General features: G+C 38.6%; 1 protein-coding gene across 1 annotated transcript in view; it reads left to right on the forward strand.

The window, feature by feature from the left end:
* Window positions 1-19032, forward strand: part of ADAM12 (ADAM metallopeptidase domain 12) — a 359573-nt gene that overhangs the window by 232871 nt on the left and 107670 nt on the right. The window contains exons 7-10 of the mRNA XM_060241431.1: window positions 2997-3062; window positions 3953-4024; window positions 5949-6118; window positions 7109-7193. Of these exons, the coding sequence (XP_060097414.1) occupies window positions 2997-3062; window positions 3953-4024; window positions 5949-6118; window positions 7109-7193 (393 nt within the window). The remainder of the gene's footprint in view (window positions 1-2996; window positions 3063-3952; window positions 4025-5948; window positions 6119-7108; window positions 7194-19032) is intronic.

Raw genomic sequence — 19032 nt, forward strand, 5'->3', positions numbered from 1 at the left:
GTGGGGTTTACTTTCCAGCTAAGCATGTTTAGAGTTTCATTTTTAACAACTACACATTGAGGCAGACTCATTCATTTGTTGTGCCTTTGGATATTTTTTTTCATCTGTATCTATGTTAATATGTGTTTTGGGTGTTCAGTTATTTATGGCATATACAACCACATCATTTTACACCTTAATACTATGAACATCACATGAGAATAACACATATAAATAAACATGCTCTTTCAAGGATGACCTACATAATGATTAGAGTAGGATTTGGGAGATCCAGGTTCGAATTACCATTTTGCCATGGAAGATTGCTGGGTGATCCTCAGCCAGTCATACAGTCTCAGCATAAGATACCTCACAAGGTTGTTTTTAGGATAAAATAGAGAAGGGAGAGTGTTAGGTCCCCATTGGGGAGAAAAGTGGGGTATAAATAAACTAGAATAAAAATTAAAAAATAATTTGACATAAATTATTTGCAAAAGGGCATCTGTATCTTTGACATGTATAATGGCTACAGTAACTGAAAGGTTATCTTCTCAGTATTGTATAAATACATTGACCATTGGTATACATTTTCTACTTGTCCTTCAAAGAGCTCAGAGTTATCTCATTTTTTCCCTCACAGCAACTTTAAGAGAGAGCTATTGAGTCAAAATCATCCAGTGACCTTTAATTTATTTTTTAAATTAAATTTGACTTAGTAAGCTGCTTTTCGCTGGGAGCAGGGCTCAGGGTAGCTTATATCAATGAATATATAATAATACAAAATTAAAACAGCATTAAAATATATAAAACCAGAGTGAAACAATATACTGTCTGAAATGGAACAAATTTTCAATAACCGCTTGCCCCCTGGATAAGTAAGATGCAAGGTGATGGGAGAGAGAGGGCGGGATGTGAGAGTACCAGATCATTGCTGTCATCAAGCAAACACCTGGCGGAACATCTTTACCTTGCAAGCCCTATGGAATGGTAACAGATCCTGTAGAGCACAGATGTTCTCAGACAGAGGAAGTTCCATAGGTGAGGGCGAGGGCCAATAAGACCATGGCTGAGGACAGCTGGACCTCTTTCAGGCACCACCAGGAGGTTCTTATTTCCAGATTGTAACGCTCTTCCCATGGTGTACTGAGAGAGGTGGTTCTGAAGATATGTGGGTCTCTGACTGCTAAGGACCTTGGAGGTAGAAATACTAATTTCCAGCTCCTTCACGGCTATCGTTTCCAGTCTTAATCTCCTTCTGATTTTTTGGTTGTTGTCTTCCTTTTTGTTGGTGAGGGAGACAAAGAATAGAAATTTCAGTTTCTTCATCATCACAGCTGAATTATGGTGATCTCAACAAGGGGCTTTCTAGGCAAATGAGAAGCAGAGGTAGTTTACCATTGCAGAGTCTTATTTGATGATCCCCTTCCAAGCACTGACCCTGTTTGGCTTCCAAGATCTGATGAGCAAACAGCCAAAATATTATACTGTGACAGGGTGGGATAGCCAGAATTCTTCAGGAAAGAAGAAAACAGAGAAACTAGGGTGGCTCAGTCACAAAAGGGAAAGTGAGAGAAAACTTTGCCTCTGAGGGAGGGAAGAGGATGGGGGCATCACCTATCTCACAGGCTGTCTGTTGTGGGGGGAGGAAGATAAAGGAGATTGTGAGCCACTCTGAATGGAGTGTGGAATATAAATCCAATGTTGTCATCTTCATCATCATATATATTCAGAATAAACAATGTTGTCTTCACATGTTTGCAGCCAACCGCTCAGAAGTAATCCTGAATCTACTAGGGTTGCCAAGTCCAATTAAAGAAAAATCTGGGGACTTTGGGGGCGGAGCCAGGAGACTTTGGGGGTGGAGCCAGGAGACATTGGGGGTGGAGCCAAGGACAAGGATGTGACAAGCCTAATTGAACTCCAAGGGAGTTCTGGCCATCACATTTAAAGGGACAGCACACCTTTTAAAATTCCTTTCTTCCATAGGAAATAATGAAGTATAGGGGCACCATCTTTTGGGGCTCATAGAATTGGACCCTATGGTCCAATCGTTTTGAAACTTGGGGGGTATTTTGGGGAGAGGCACTAGATGTTATACTAAAAATTTGGTGCCTCTACCTCAAAAAATAGCCCCCCCAGAGCCCCCAATACCAATGGATGGATTCCCTATTATTCCCTATGGAAATCGTTCTCCATAGGGAATAATAGAATGCCCAGTAGACATTTCCCTCCCCCCCCCACGCTTTCTAAAAGGGGGGAGGGCCTCCAAACCAGGGAATCCCCTGCCCCCTCCCTCTCTCTCTCTCTCTCTCACACACACACACACACTTACCAGATCTTTTTCCGGAGAACTCTTGCTGTGAAAGCGAAAGCAAAAGAAAGGGCGGGGCTGTTCTCCCAAGCCCTTCCTGCTCCCTGCCCAGCCTTAAAGGGGCAGGCATTTTACAAACGGCTCAGGAGCTCTATAATGAAGCCTACAGGTATGTTCTCCCCCCCCCTCCACCCCCCACCCCCCGCTTCCCACTTCTTGAAGACCGGGAGATGAGGCTGCAAACCCAGGGGACTCCCGCCAGAGCGGGAGGGTTGGGAAGCCTAGAATCTACTCATCCTCATCAGCAAGCTGCTTGCATCAGGCCAGGAGGCATGCACTCTGCCTTCTTGCCTGTAATTTTGTCCTCAGGCTGTGTCTGTGGCTTTCTAAAGGTATCGGAGATATTGGTGGGCTAGGAATGGTTAACTGAGGCTTGCTGAATCAGGGCTGGAGGGTGTTGGTGGCTCTGCACCAGCTGTTGGTTGTGAATCTTAAAGCTCAGTTTCTTGAAAGCGTGGGACAGGGGCTGACTGCAGGGGTTTTACTCCCTGCAGGAGAGCAAATGGCAAACCTATTGCTAGAAGAATATGGGACAATGCTTTTCATTGTTTTTAAATGGGTTTGTACAGTAGCGGCACTATAATACTTGAATAGCCCAAAATTTAGAAGCCCTAGAAATACTAATTTCTGGTCTTCATTTTGGTAGCACAAGAGGGAAGCCCTGAAATCCACCAAGTATGTGGAACTTCTTATTGTGGCTGATAACCGAGAGGTAAGCAAAAAAGTAAAAATGAAACTGGTATAGAGAATTGTATCAGCAAGGAAGGTAAAGAATGTCTTATAACTCCATAACTTTTTGTCTTGAATTTTTATGCATTTATTCATTTATTTGGTTGGTAGTATGCTAGTTTAATTCTTAGCACAGTTACAGACATGCCCCATGACCTTTTTGGGAAATAGGGACTCACTGGGTTCAATCACAGCTGGACACCTGCAGCCACATTAGCAAATGCTTTGGATGCTTATAGTTCTCGTTTTTATCCTATTAATCTCTGCCTGAGACTTTGGAGCTGTTTCCCACTAGATAATACCAGGCTAAATGGTTTCACTTGTTGCAAGATACCGTCATACATTCATTTTACTGGTGGCCAGATTTAAATTTCTGGTTGCTAGACTCTTGGCAAACATTACAAACACCTGAACATGCATTACATTAAGCTAACTAAAATAAGCCTTGATCTCAATGATCTCCTCTGGAAATCTGTAAAGGCAGTTCTTAGTATTCATGTAAAAATCAATTCTTATGGTTATTAAGGAGGAAGCTATAACAGGAAAAGATTTTCAGTTTAAAAATTGAGCTGTATGTCAGTTTCCAGCCAATAGCAGACAGAGATTGCACTTCGCCGTTGTACCAAGTTTCTCTTGTGAACTACTATAGTCATGAAAATTTGGGAGTGTCAGCTACTGGCATTCTCCTTAATCTGGAATCCATTCAAAGCATGTGAGCTATTTATAGGCCTACAATTGTTTGCTTTTTTACACTGCCCTGAATTCAACATAATCAGGACAAGTTGGAGAATAACTTATTGGGAATGGTAGATGATGACAGAAGAATAATGAAAAAAATAAAATGTTTCAGTGTTACTTCAAATTTTCCTATAGTTTCAGAGACAAGGCAAGGAAGTGGAGAAAGTGAAGCAGAGGCTGATAGAAATTGCAAACTACGTTGATAAGGTAAAGCATTTTAGTTGGAACAATAGAAATAGCATTGATCTCAGTGAAATTGTCTACTTCCTGAATGGTATATTCTTGCCATACACTTTGAGAATATGACTTTGAAAGCATTGCTAGCAGCCCAGATTCATTTAGACTGCTTCCACACAGAGGTTTTCATCCACTTTGGCTACCAAACTGCAGGACTATTTATTTTAAGCATCTTTATTACCTTGTGGTCTAATTGTATTCTAATAATCATGCTTATAGCACTCTTTCCCAAACCTTCTTTTCTCCAGTATTTTTGGGAAGAGTGCCATTAAGGAGGCAGTTTGGATGGGAAGGTATGCATTATCCAAAGTCCCACCTACACTGGCACCATTTTTCTTTTTTCAAGACCTGTAACCACTGTTTTCCACATCACAGAATACCACTGGAGGGTTTTTTCAGGCTTTTTTAAAAAATGGTAATACATAGGTAATCTTTGGAGGCCCTGCTTCAGATGCCCCTGTCATCTGAAGGTAAATGAGTACCAACCCGAAACAGGGCCTTCTTGGTCATTGCACCAAAACTTTTAAATTCTCTCTGCAGGGAGAGTCATCCATCTACCTCTTTTGTTGCCTTCTGCCAGTGCTTGAAGACTTTTGTTTTGTTTTGTTTGGCACATTGACAGAACAGATATTGGCTCTCCTCTTTGGTTTTGGTGTTACATACATTGATATGTTTTAATTTATTTTAAACACACTTTATTTTAAAGGTTGTTTTAATGTTGAAATGTTTTAACGTTCTAATGTTCACCACTTTGGAGATCCAATTTGGGTGGAAAGGTGTCACTTAAATGTTTTATAAATAAATATAAATAAGTAGCTAGGTCACTGTAGCATTATAGCCATCTATTCTGACAATGTACCAGTTCCTCTGAGTTCCCAACTTTCATTTTTTAAAAACCCTCTAGCCTTTTTCATTGTGGAGATATACTTTTACTGTCTGTAGTGAAAAGAGCTAAAGGCTTACTTTTTAAATAAAGCTGTGGATTCAGAGGAACTAGAATGTGAATACAATAGTATTCTATAATGAACCTTTGATATGTTTGAAACTTAAACCTCCAATGCTTTAGGTATGAACAGGAAATGGAATATAGATAGTAACTGTTTGTTCTGGGAAAAATGCAATGTTTAAGAAATGTGTCATTCTTAACTAGGAGCCTGATGTGTATGTTTTTAAAAATCCCATTCTTTTTCATTGACTAATTTTGCAAAAATCAGACCTTGATATATAGATCTATACCAGTAACATCTTTTGAAAACCTGTCATTTGGCTTGGAAGATATGCTCCCAGATCACATTCCTATGCATGATGGAGAAGTGAGATCAGGTCTTCTCTTCCATCCATCAGACATGCCTGTCCTGTCTTCAAGACCACAAAGAATCCTTTCATGTGTGCAATGTTTGAATAAGACCTTGCACAATTAAAATCTCTTTTACAATTCAGCAGTCAGCTGTAACGTTTGGGCATAAATGTGTTACATTAGTTTGCCTTATTCCTACCTCCATGCATAGCAGGACAGTTGAAATCTTTTCCCCTCACTGTATATAAGAAAAGATTGGAGAGAATATCCTCTAATCTAAGTGTGTCATACTAGATAGGGTTACCAGATGTCCTCTTTTTGTGTGTGTGTGTCCTCTTTTAGGCTGTTTTTAAAAAATGACCTCTTTTTGGATTGGAAGGTTAGGACTATTCTTAGTTAGTAACAATTACCACATTTTAAATAGTAGGGGTATTTAAAATGAGATTTGTCATAGTGATCACTTGCTTGAAGTAGTCAGTTGGTAATATGTCTCTTTTTTGCTTTTCAAAATATGGTAATCCTATGTTAGATGTTTACACTTGTGTATTTTACTTGCACGGGATAGGATTCAAAATACTGATTTGGCTTTCTTATCAGTTCTATAGGCCACTAAATATTCGAATAGCTCTGGTTGGAGTGGAAATCTGGAATGACATGGATAAGTGCACAATAACCCAAGACCCCTTCACTAGCCTACATGAGTTCCTGGACTGGCGAAAGCTGAAACTACTACCTCGTAAACCACATGACAATGCACAGCTAGTGAGGTATGCTCACTGACAAGAAGTGAATACTGGGAGAGAATTTCATAATCGAAGAAATGGCATTCAGCTTTATGATTGTAATGAAAGTTGCTAATTCTAGTGTAATTTCCATCATTATGTCATATTATTTATTTATTTCATTTTTCTTCTGCCTATCCCACTGAGTCTCAAGGTGGAAAATGTCATTTTAAAAAAAACAAATCAACAAACAGGATAGTAGTAATTGTGTAATTACAGTAATTAAAAATAGATTACAGAATTAGAGAAAACAAAAATGAAAGTATAATACATACAAGAAACAATGCAAAAAACAAGATCACAAAATTGGAAAACAATGCAATAAAAATTACAATATATATAATAAAGAATGTTATAAAGCTGAATTGCAAATTTAGAAAATAATGCAAAAATACTATGATACATACATTAAACAGTGTAATGGAAATTGTCTATCATTTTCCCAGGCATTAAAACTACAGCTCTATTCCCTTTTTGCAAAAAATACCCTCCCAGCCCATTCTGTGTTTACAGGTTCTTTGGAATGCAAGATAAGTAGGTGTCTCCCCAGTCTTGACAGGCAAGCCATTCCATCAGGCAGGAGCCTCAGCAGAGGATGCTCAAATGCAAGAGGCAGTTGATATCCATTTGTGAGGTGGCAGCTTCAGAATTCATTCACCTTTGCTCAAGTGAATGAAGCTGCCACAACAAATCAGGATAGTCAGTCCTGCAGATATGTGGATCCAAGGCTATGAAGGGCTTGTAGGTGATAACCAATGCCATGAATTAAACTCCATGAGAATCATGTCAGTAGAAGCCAGGCATTGGGGTGGGTTTTGTCTGCATACGTAGTACTTTATTTTCCCCCATTCAGCCATTAATTTATGTGGGATAAAGTATAAGAGTGAGCTTGGGGATACCAGGGGATGGTGGGGGCTAAACCTGCCTTCAAAAGCTGATGGTCTTCTTTTAACATTCATTCTTTTCTTCTGTCAGCGGAGTATATTTCCAAGGTACTACCATTGGCATGGCACCCATAATGAGCATGTGTACTGCTGAGCAGTCTGGGGGTATTGTTATGGTAAGTGCTTGTTGGTGCCACATTGTTTTGTTTATCCAAAGCAAATCACTTTTCACATTGAGCACAAGCCAGCTTTCTTTCCAGACTTTTCTTTCTGTGACAGTGTTGGATATAGTTTTGATTCATGTTGTAGTTTCTGTGTGGATGAGTTGTGGTCTTGGCCTGGGTGGGGGAGGGGAGATTCAGGAAAGAATGTTCTTCAAAAAGCATTTTTCCTCTGTTTCTCGAATTGTTCTAAGTTACACATCGTGTTAGTATTCCTTTTAGTTGTCCTCAGTTTTCTGAGCCTTTCAGAATGAATATTCCTGATTTTTTTCACAGTACCCTTAGTTTCCTTCTGCAAAGTATCAAGAATGAAAGTACCAGTAAGAATCCATAGATAAATGGACAGTGTATGTACCCATCCTGCATACATTCTCCAGTGGCTAGATTCAAGTCCAGCATCACATTAGAGACAACAAGATTTTCTGGGTATAAGCTAAGCTCTCAATAGCTCAGATCCCCAACATCTGGTTGGTCTCTAAGGTGCTACTGGACTTGAATCTAGCTGTTCTACTGCAGACCAACACAGCTACCTCTGTGTTCTCCAGTACTATCTTTTATCTGCATAATCCAAAGCAAATTATGTCTGCATGGAAATCCTTGGGGCTCAAACATATGATTGTGACTACTTATTGCAATAGGATTTACCTGCAATCAATGGATGCTGCAAATTTTGTGAAAAAGCTTTAAATTAGACTGTCCACCAAAGAAAGGCATTTAGTTGGTTAATCAAAAAAGCTTTTAACAAATTAATGGGTGAAATTTGAAGAATTTGGCTATTCAAAAACCTCTGCATGTGATTTGCTTTTTTGAGATTCTGAAGACAGTGACTGTGAGCCATTTTCCAATCTGATCCATAATTAATCTTCTTTTCCTGTCCCAAATGTGAAGGGCATGACCCGTGTGGGTTTCTTTTAGACTTCAGGTGCCTTTGATAACACCATGAAGAATATTCCACAACATATAGCCTTCTGACTACCTCCACCCACTCTAGCAAATTGCATGATTTACTGAGAGCTTCTCATATATGTTTTGTAGACCTTAGAATCCACAGAGACCTTGGATGGTGCCCTGTATAGTTTCTACAAAGCTCATGTTCTACCTAAGACCTATTAAATTTATCAGAGATAATGTACAGCAGATAAGGCTGGTTTCATGGTCTGAATACCTGGAATGCTTAGAATACACTGTAAAGGACATTTCTGTATCCTGAGATTTTGTGAATGCAGATCAAGTTCTTTCCATTGTTCCAAATAAATTAGGATGGTATATCAGGAGGGAAGTGAAATAATTCCAATTTAGAGTGGATTCTAGGCCCTTCTAGGTGATGTGGTCATTATAACAAGAAACATTAGAGACCTCTGGCTTTGCTATAGAATTTTTTCCTGTTACGTTGATGTGTTGTTTTGTTATTAATAAATTATTAAAGCAATAGAAAAAAAGATATTGACTCATTTTGGATTAGACTCAGCTGTTCTGAGAGTCCTCTGTCCAATCCTAAACAACCAGATTCTTGAAATCTACCACTAGATATTTGTTTTGTTTGGATTACTATGAGAACTCTAATTGAAGGAAATGTTACAACTTGCCGGGGGCAGGGGGTTTAAAAAAGAAAAGCTACTGTGTAGTTTTAAAACTAAAAAGGACATCTTTTAATATTTTCATGCTCCTTCCCTGTAGAGTATAAAAGCTGCAATCTGCCATTTTTGTTTATATCTCAGTGCTTGGTATAGAAGTCATCTCAAACATTTTTGGTTGGATGTACTACATTTACTGTGAACCAGACAGATATAATTATAAGTCCCCTTGTCCTAACTGATTACTTTTCAAATTACCACTAATGGATTTTTTATTATAATGCCAGGTGAAAAAGCACAATATATGGTACTCTGTTACAAAATATTTTTATTTGCTGCATATGTTTATAGAAGATATTAATGTTCCTGTTTTTGTTGCCTTTCATACTAAGGATTAATATGTACACTATTATAGCTGGTATTAGAAGTTGCCACCAGTAACGAAAGCAGCATAATCATACATTGTATTGTACAATTGTTTGCTCCTTTGGATTCTGAGTAAAATTTAACAATGCTGACATAAATACTTACCCTAACAGTGCCCTGTGACAAATATTTAAAAAAAAAAAAAATACACTGGCAACTTTGTAAATGTAATTTAAAGCTCAGCAAGCCTGCAAAAGATACTGGTCATTGATTGATAGGATTTTCATCATAGCTATTATGTGTCCCTTCAGAATTCTGATGAATTTTCTGAGGGATGGAAAGTGTTGCAATTGTGCGCTCTAGTAAAGTCTGCAATCATTCAACCCTTTATACTTGGGGATTACGTTACAGAATTCAGCTTGTAGACCTTTTAATTTGAATATCGGGTATCAGGTACATGCTACAGGAAGGACCAGAAAGGGGAAAACCCAGTTTAGAAATCTATTGGTAACGTTTGGAATTTATCAGAAAAGTATCATGTATTGCCCATTCAGTTGGAAAAATGAATCTATGTAGGAAGTATAAAGACAGTCTATAAGGTACAGACCATAATCAGGCCCAGGTTTATGTGCTTAAAATTAAATCTGTGTGACAGATTGTAGCCATAATTAATGTAAGCTTCACTTGATAATACTTTGAGAGAAAAGGGAAAACAGGAAAAAAAGAATTAGAACAAGAAGGACTCTGGAGTGGAATCATAAGAATCTCCTAAATACATAAATAAAACCCTGATTTGTGATCGTGTAAAGGGTAACTCTGTGAGCAAAGATCTCTTATCAAAGTTTGTAGCACTCTCCCTGACCTGGATAGCCCAGGCAAACCCAATCTTGTCAGATCTCAGAAGCTAAGCAGGGTTTACCCTGGCAAGTACTTGAATGGGAGACCTCCTTGGAATAACAGGTTGGGAGGACAGGGGCAGTGTTTATTCAGCCACCTCTCTGAATATCCTCCAGGCCCCCAGGACGGGTCAGTCACTAGAAGTAGTCATGACATCCCGGTGCACACATGCACAAACACACAATACAAAACTACACCCCCCAAAAAATAAAATTCTTAGCACTCTCACCTGTTCAAGTAAACCCGAATTTGACTCATGAATTAGGAAGAAGAGATCCAAAAAATAGTTCTCTGCTCTCATATTGGCGTAAAGGGTTTGTGCTAAGTGAATAAAATGCCTGATAAAACTCTCTGTATACAGTGTATATCAGGTACTACTCTAATTTCACAGGTGTTATATTCAATTTGGAAGTTTAATACAGTTAGGCCAAAAGGATGAGACAGCATTTTGTTGAAATTCACAAACTTAATTAAGCCAGTTTAGTTGTATAGATTCCTATGAGAACAGCAGTCTAGTTGTAAGATGTGCTGAACAAACTAGCCAACAAAGCTCACTGACAACCATGCAAGTGCAGTATTGCAAAACATTTTGTGGTGTCAATATTGCAGCAGTTTTGCACTGTTTCAGTTTCAGTTTATTTCAATTTATATCCCGCCCTTTCCTCCGAAGCGGCTCAGGGCGGCTCACAACATATAAAATCTAACATGAAATTTGGCTTTAAAATACATCAATTTACAACAATGGCTTTAAAAATACATCAATTTAGACAATTTAAAATAGTAGAATAATAAAACATATAGAACAAGCGATCTGCCAAAATGATACACTACAACCTTCCATAAAGTTTCCAATGTCAGTTAGTTATAGGCCAGCCAGAAGAGGGCTGTCTCGCAGGCCCTGCGGAACTGCCCAACTGTTAAAACAAGCAAACACAAAGTTATTGTTACAGTACTATAGTGTAATATCAAATAAGGTGATGGCTTTTCCCTGTAGTCTTTTATTTAGCTAATGGCTAAATATGTTTTTCAATAAGCACTAATACCTTGAAGATGTTTCTCTAGAAGTCCATTAAGTCTGGGCCAGGACATGACTCCCAGCCAGGGAAATGAATTCATGGTTCTCATGGTTCTGAAATGTGTGTGTGTTGGTGGCACTAGAGAAAGCTGTTTTGAGGTTACAAAACAGAAAACAAGGGAAATGAAGATTTGAGATTAAGAATAGACAAGATTCCAAGAGATTTGCAATTTGATCATCTCAGTGAGTGTTAAACAGCAACTTCTACGGTGTGGGGTCCCTTGCGAACTTGGGGGCACCCCTGAATGCTTCCGTATCAATGGAGGCCCAGGTTGCCACCATTGCTCAATCAGCCTTTTACCATCTGCAGCTAGTCAAGCAATTGATCCCATATCTCACTTTCCAAGACCTACAGTGATCCACACAATGGTTACTTCCAGACTGGATTATTGTAACTTGCTTTATGCGGGGTGGTTCTTGAACCGAACCTGGAAACTGCAGCAAGTGCAGAATGCGGTGGCACATGTGCTGACAGCAACACGTGTACGGGCTCACATTCAGCCAACTGTACTGGCTGCCAATAGAGTACCGGATCCAGTTCAAGGTTTTGGAATTAACCTTCAAGGCTGTATGTGCATGCCTTTGGGACTGCCTCTTCCCATATGTCCCTCACAGGGTGTTGTGCTCAGTTGGTCAACATCTTCTGGTTTCCCTGGCCCCAAGGATGTCCAGTTAGCCTCAGCTAGGGCCAGGTCTTTTTCTATCCTTGCCCCAACTTGGTGGAACAAGCTCCATCTTGAGATTAGGGCCCTGTGGGATCTGTTACAATTTTGCAGGATGTTCAAGTTGGAGTTGTTCCACTGGCCTTCAGATGAGATGACGGACATCCAAATCCATCTCAGCCTGCCCGCTGACAATGCTGGCCAACCAGCCGAAACTGAGCATTGCTGTTGAGTCGAGTCCATCCTGACTGTATTTGCTTTGTATTTTAACTGAAATATGGCTTTAATTACCCACATTTATATTGCTATCTTTATTCTGATTAAAACAATTTCATTAGTAACATATGGCAATATATTCCATTTCTTATAACATTAATAATTACTTTTTCTCTATCCCATATATTACTTTCTACCTCCCCCTCCCCCTATTACTTAACCTGCTGGTGTACTCTATTCAAACCATCATTATAAAAGATGCCCCTAATTAATAAGAACACCAGTTCATATCCTCCTCCCACTTTTAGTTAATCATTATCAAAAATTGTCCAATATCCCTTTATTTTCCATTCTTTTTCTACGTATATTCTGAACTTCTTCCACTCCATCTTGAATACTTCTAAATTATAGTCTCTTAAAGTTCTTGTTAACTTATCCATTTCACTCCATGTCATAACTTTAACAATCCAATCCCATTTCTCTGGTATTTCTTGCTTCCACAACTGCGCATACAATGTCCTAGCAGCTGAGAGCAAGTACCAGATTAAAGTTCTATCTTCTTTTGGAAATGTCTCCATTTGTAATCCCAACAGAAAAGTCTCTGCAACTTTATTGAATTCATATCCCAAGATCTTAGAAATCTCTTGCTGAATCATCTGCCAAAACATTTTAGCTCTTTCACAAGTCCACCACATATGGTAGAAAGAACCTTCATGTTTTTTACATTTCCAACATCTGTCTGGCATTTTGTTATTCATCTTTGCCAATTTTTTAGGAGTCATATACCATCTATACATCACCTTAAAACAGTTTTCTTTAATACTTTGACATGTTGAAAGTTTCATAGAGTTCTTCCACAAATATTCCCAAGTTTCCATCTGTATTTCTTTATTTACATTAATTGCCCATTTAATCATTTGAGATTTCACTACTTCATCTTCTGTAGACCATTGTAAAAGTAATTTATATACTTTTGAAATTAATTTATCATTGTCTCCAAGCAAAACTTTTCCATTTCTGTTTGCTCTTTCCTTATTCCTTCAATTTTAATATCATTCTCCACCAAGCTCTTTATTTGTTGCATTTGAAACCAATCATATTTATTATTCAACTCTTCAGCAGTTTTCAGTTCTATTTTGCCACTTTGTATTTTTAGTAATTGACTATATGGCAACCACTTTTCTTCACTTATCTCGACTGTTATTTTTATTACTTCAGCTGGTGCTATCCATAACGGTCTTCTCTCATCTCCATACTTCTTATATTTCATCAACGTATTTAGCAAATTATTTCTTATATAATGGTGAGAGAAAAAAAGTCCATCTTCTTTTTCCCGTAATACAAATACGCGTGCCAGCCAAATTTATTTCTGTGACCTTCCAGCACTAAGAGCTTTTTGTTTAACAGTGTTATCCATTCTTTTATCCACACCAAACAAACTGCTTCCTGATATAATTTTAAATTTGGTAATTGAAATCCACCTCTCTCTTTTGCATCTGTCAAAATTTTCATTTTAATTCTTGGTTTCTTCCCAGCCCACACAAATTCTGAAATTTTTCTTCTCTATTTATCAAATTGTTTACTATCCTTCACAATAGGAATAGTTTGAAACAAATACATTATTCTTGGTAGAATATTCATTTTAATTGCAGCTATTCTACCCAACAATGACAAATTAAGCTTGTTCCATTTTAGCATGTCTTCATCCATTTTATGCCATAACTTCTCATAATTATTTTTAAACAGATCAATATTCTTCATTGTTATCTCCACCCCCAAATATTTTACCTTGGAGGTGACTTCACAACCCGTTAGTCTCTGAAGTTCTTGTTGCTTGTTTATTTGCATATTTTTACACAGATTTTTCTCTATTAATACAAAGTCCCGCCAACTCCCCATATTCTTGTATTTTAGCTAACAGCAAAGAAGTAACTTGTATGGGGTTTTCATTTATAAACATTATATCATCCGCAAAAGCTCTGTATTTGTAAGTAAATCTTTTTATTCTTAATCCTTCTATATCTTTTTCTTCTTGGATCTGCATCAATAATATTTCAAGAGTCATTATAAACAACAATGGTGAAAGTGGACAACCTTGTCTAGTACCTTTACTAATCTTCATACCTTCTGTAAGATCTGCATTTATACATAACCTTGCACTTTATTCAGAATATATTGCTTTTATCATTCTTATAAAGCTTTCTCCCAGCTCCATTTTTTCCATTACTGCAAACATAAAGTCCCAGTTTAAATTGTCAAATGCTTTCTCTGCAATATATTGCTACCTTTATGACTTGTAATCCTCCCCATGAGCCTGCTTGTGGGAAAGGTGGGATAAAAATCAAACTAAATAAATAAGTTTGTAGGAAAACCTCCTTATTTACATTTGGTATGATTCATGGATCTAAGTATCTGCAAAGAAAGGTAGAGTTGGCTATTAGATATATAGATATGATGAGGAAAAGACAAGCACCCTGTCATTTGCTATCCTTTCCCCCTTAATGTCCTGGAACACGCCAGGCATAGGGCAGGGCAGCCGAGCTGGAGCGCAGGCAAGACAAGATGTGGGCACAACTGGCACAATGTGGTTGGATCTAGCTTCCAGGTGGAACACAGTGTGGGTAATTGGGCAGCAGCAACAAGTTTGTGGGCAAATTCAGAAATCAGAATCAATACATGGTCCAAAGGTTCAGAGTCACAAGGCAGGGGCAGCAAAGCTGGGAGTAAAATGACACATCCATAGCCAATCTCCTTTCTCCAGGCATGTCTTCCAGTTGGTTTGCATCATGCTGGTACATATACACCCCCATCCTCACTGTCTGAATCCAGGTGTTGCTGGGCTGCCAATCACACACTCTTCCACCTTTCCAACATCTCATGTCGAACCCTTCTTCGTCTGTGCACCAACGGTTCTGGAGGTGGGACAAGTGAGGTGGATGGTGGGATGCTTCCTGATACTGAGCCATGGGAGCTGTACAGCTGGGATACTGCTATCAGGCTGTAAATTGTAGAAGTAGCTTCCTCTAGCAGGCTGTCCAGAAGTGGCTACAGGCTGGGACCTTCTTCACATGCTTATTCCTCATCTGAAGAGTCTTCTGCCCCTTCAGGGTTCTGTGCCCTGCTGACCCATGACACTTAAAATGGTGGGAATGATTTTGATTAGCAAACCCATGTCTTGGTGGCAGAGTATTTCCTACATGACAGACCACATGTAAATCAAGATCCTGAATGGCTGCAGTTGCCCTTTTAAAATGTTGGGAAAATATTATTATGAATCATCTATTATCTTGTCTGTTTTGACACTAATATTTTCAGCTGGCTGAAAGAAGCACCCTCAGGGGGGCTGTACAAGAAAACAGTTTGTTTTTGGCAAAACTTGTATTGCTTTACACATTGCCACTGCCTTTCTCTGTGCTTCATTGCTCCTCCATGCTCTGTTTGTTTGTTTGTTTTTGGGGCGGAGGGGACCTTTGCAAAAGGTACCATGTAACTCTATTACTTTCCCATTCAAAAGGAAACTAAACCCTATAGTGTTGTTATTAAGCCTCCCACAATTCAGAGTAGTAGAGAGCACTAACAGTATAAAACGTTTAAATCCAATTGTAAATTGGTTTAAATCCAGTTATTCCTGTTGGTTCCACCTTGCAAGTTTCCCATATTGTTGGGTGGGCCTGTGGAGCAGGTGGCCCTGCAGAACAGCCACCCACCAGGATCTTGCATAGTCAAGAAAATGTTCAATCCACCCATGACACTATGCAGTTTTTTTGTTGGAGGCTGCCTTGAATGACAAGTTCAAGAAATGTCATGTATCATCATGAAACTATTCTAATGTTGTGTTCAGTAGTCTCGAATCTTTGAGGTAGTAGATGGTATCCTGTTTGGTGATTGTGAACCATCTTGTTAAAACATCTGTCTAATGGAAAATTGTTTATAAACCAAAGGAAGAATAAATTATAAACTCAGAAATCTGTTCATTGTTTTTCCACCATACAGTTTTCTAATCAGCAATTAAAAATGTTTGTTTGTTCAGTCAGTTTGTTCAGTGTGATATTGCTTTCCTAGCCTTTAAAAAATCACTCTGGATACCCAATAAGACAGTGTTCAGAGTGATCCAGATATTCTAACAACACATGAAGAGTGTTGTCCTTTTAAAGCCAAATCACCCATTGCTCTAGTCCAGCTGTGCAAGTATTCATGATTTTATTTATTTGGGGACTACATTGAATGAAAATAATAAAAGCGACTGAAAGCATGAAATGTGGTTAAGTGGCTCAGATGCCTCTTTAAAATATTCAGCATTCAGAGAGAGCCTTAAAATCACTTGCTTTCAGACAGCATTGTTATGAATCAGGCATTGCAAATTCTGTCTTTTTATGTGTTCACTGCTTTCAAATTTGATGATCATTACATCATAGTTTCCTTCTTAGCCTTTCTTTTCCTTAACTGCATCTTTGCAGTCAGGATTAATTATAGCTACTGTTGTTTACATATGTTTGTAATTCAGAGCTAGGAACAATAGAGGTGAATCACTTTAGACATTACAGATTTTGCATTCAGTGTTCCAAGCTCTGAAAATTTTTCAAAATGATGTGCTTTTGTTTCAACAGATTAAATTTGGGTATGTCTGAAAGAGAACTCCCTACAAAAATGGGGACCTATGTGGTTAATCTGTAAAGTAGGCTTGCAGACATAGGCAGAGGAAGGATTAACCTTGGAGTTATTGTTAAGTCAAATGTCAATACTACTAATTTATACTGATGAGGACTTGGCAGCAAACAGAGGCAAAAAATTGCTTATTGCGCTGTGGAGAAGAAAGGAGATGCCTTCTCATGTTTCCAAGACAACTGGGTGCCCTTATGCTGTGCTGCAGGGGACAATGCCCTCACAGTGCAGATGAGGAAGATGTCACAACAGTTGTCACAACCGTGCAAGGATATATTGCAGCACAACATGAGAAGATCTTCCAGTTGTCTTGACAACAAGAGAGAACTGTCCTTCTATCCAGCTGTGACATTTCCCTCACTGAAGTGCCACCTGTCTCCCTGCCTCTCTTAATTCCCACAAAATACACAGCCAGCAGGATCAGACTGGATCCACATTTAGTTAAATTCCCATTTGGTAATTAAGTCCAGCTACCCCTCAAACTGTTAACCTTAGGTTTCAGTAGAGCCACTGAGGACACTGAAGAACTGCTGAGGACCTGAAATGTAAAAAATAAAATGAATAAGACCAAACTTTAGTTTAAGAATTGTATAGTGCACAACATGCACAATAAAACTAACTTGTCTTAATCCTATTAGAAATATCTTCTTTTCTTAACTATCATGCTTTATAGCAACCCTACTACCTGTGTAGTGTAATGGTTAAGAGTGGCGGACTCCAGGGCACTTGCATAGCAGAAGACAGGGGAAACAAAGTGGCTGTAAACAGCTATGGGGAAAGTATAGGTATTTCTTTCAGGAAGATACTTTTTTGTTATCTTCCAAGCTGCATTTTTATAGTATTTTTCATGAGTTAAATTTTAGCACAACCCTACATAAAATTACTAGAATTTCTTTAAGTTGGTGCAGAATTATTCATTATTTATTTGCACCCCATCTTTCTGTCATCAGTTCACAGGTTTAAAATATACAGAATAAAAACACATTTTAAAAACTATTAAAATCAACAAAAACATCATTAAAACAAAACCAAGTTAAAATACACATACAACGCAATACAAAGTAGGTCTCACCCAGTGATTTGCTGTGTTACTCATACCACTGAACTGTCACACTACCAAGGTGATCATATACTTTTCAGCCTTATTTATATAATACATGCTTATATATAACTATCATACTGTCTGATAGGTTGGTCCATCCTTGCTTGATGACATTTTTATTTAAAACATTTCTGTCCTGCTTTTCTACCCAAGTAGAGGCAGTGAAACAGTTAAAAAGACAGTAACAATTAACTTTGAAAAGTGGTTAAATATATTAGGGGTGTGCATTCAACAGAAACTACGCTGAACAAATAGCTGAAAAATATCTTATCAGTATTTCCAAAGCAATATTTTTCTGGTATTATGAAAGCTAAATATAGATCAGAGGTCTATATTCAGCTACTGATATAGCTGAGCCCGAAAAAAGCCAATTTTATTCACCTTTTATTTGGGTGCTTTCAGCTATACTGAAACCCCTGGCCATTTAAACCTAACAGCTGAGGAGTGAAGTACCCATCAGCTCTTCCTTTAAACGCCTAGCAGCCATTTCAAGGCTCCCTTTCTTCCCCACTCCAGAGCAGGAAAGGGAACACTTGCCTCTGGAGCATGTGATGGTTTGGGTGGGAAAAGCTGTTCACATCGGCTCTGGATGGAGAAGAGTAACCCCTCAGATAGCTTTTAGCTGGAAAATTTTTTATCCATGGCTGACCTGTGCAGGCACAATCCCAATGTGTGTCTGCACAGAAAATGCTGATGAACAACAGTTACAGGTAAGTGCAACTCTGTTTTTCTTGGGTTGCCGCTCATTTAACCTCAGAAAACAGAAACAACTGAAGCAGAATCTCAGAAGTGGTAGGGTAGGTTTTTATTGTAGTTGGTGATCCTTAAGGTCTTTACTTGAGGGGAGAAATGGAAGAGGAACATAAATCCCTTATAACAGAGAAGTGTTATCTGTACATGCTGCTCCAATTGGAGCAGCATGACGGGGAGGTGCTTTAGGAAGGTGATGGCTGGTAAATGCAGCGAGGAGGGCAAAGTGTCAGGGAGAGCAAGCAGACAGAGTGCCAGTGACAGGCACTGAGGATGGGTGGGAGGTATGTAGGCAGAGCAGCTTACTTTCGAAATACCAGCATCTTCAGAATTCCAAAGTTCAGAGCACATAAAATCAAGGGAACCAAATTCATGGGGCACCAGAGGAAGACAATGACCTCCTCTATTATATTAAAAAAAAAGTACACAGTGATATCAGCATGCACCTCACAGACATTTACATGTAAAAATGAAAATAGGCAGCTACCAG

This window comes from Heteronotia binoei, chromosome 6, assembly GCF_032191835.1.
Source record: "Heteronotia binoei isolate CCM8104 ecotype False Entrance Well chromosome 6, APGP_CSIRO_Hbin_v1, whole genome shotgun sequence".
In the NCBI taxonomy this organism is placed as follows: Eukaryota; Metazoa; Chordata; class Lepidosauria; order Squamata; family Gekkonidae; genus Heteronotia; species Heteronotia binoei.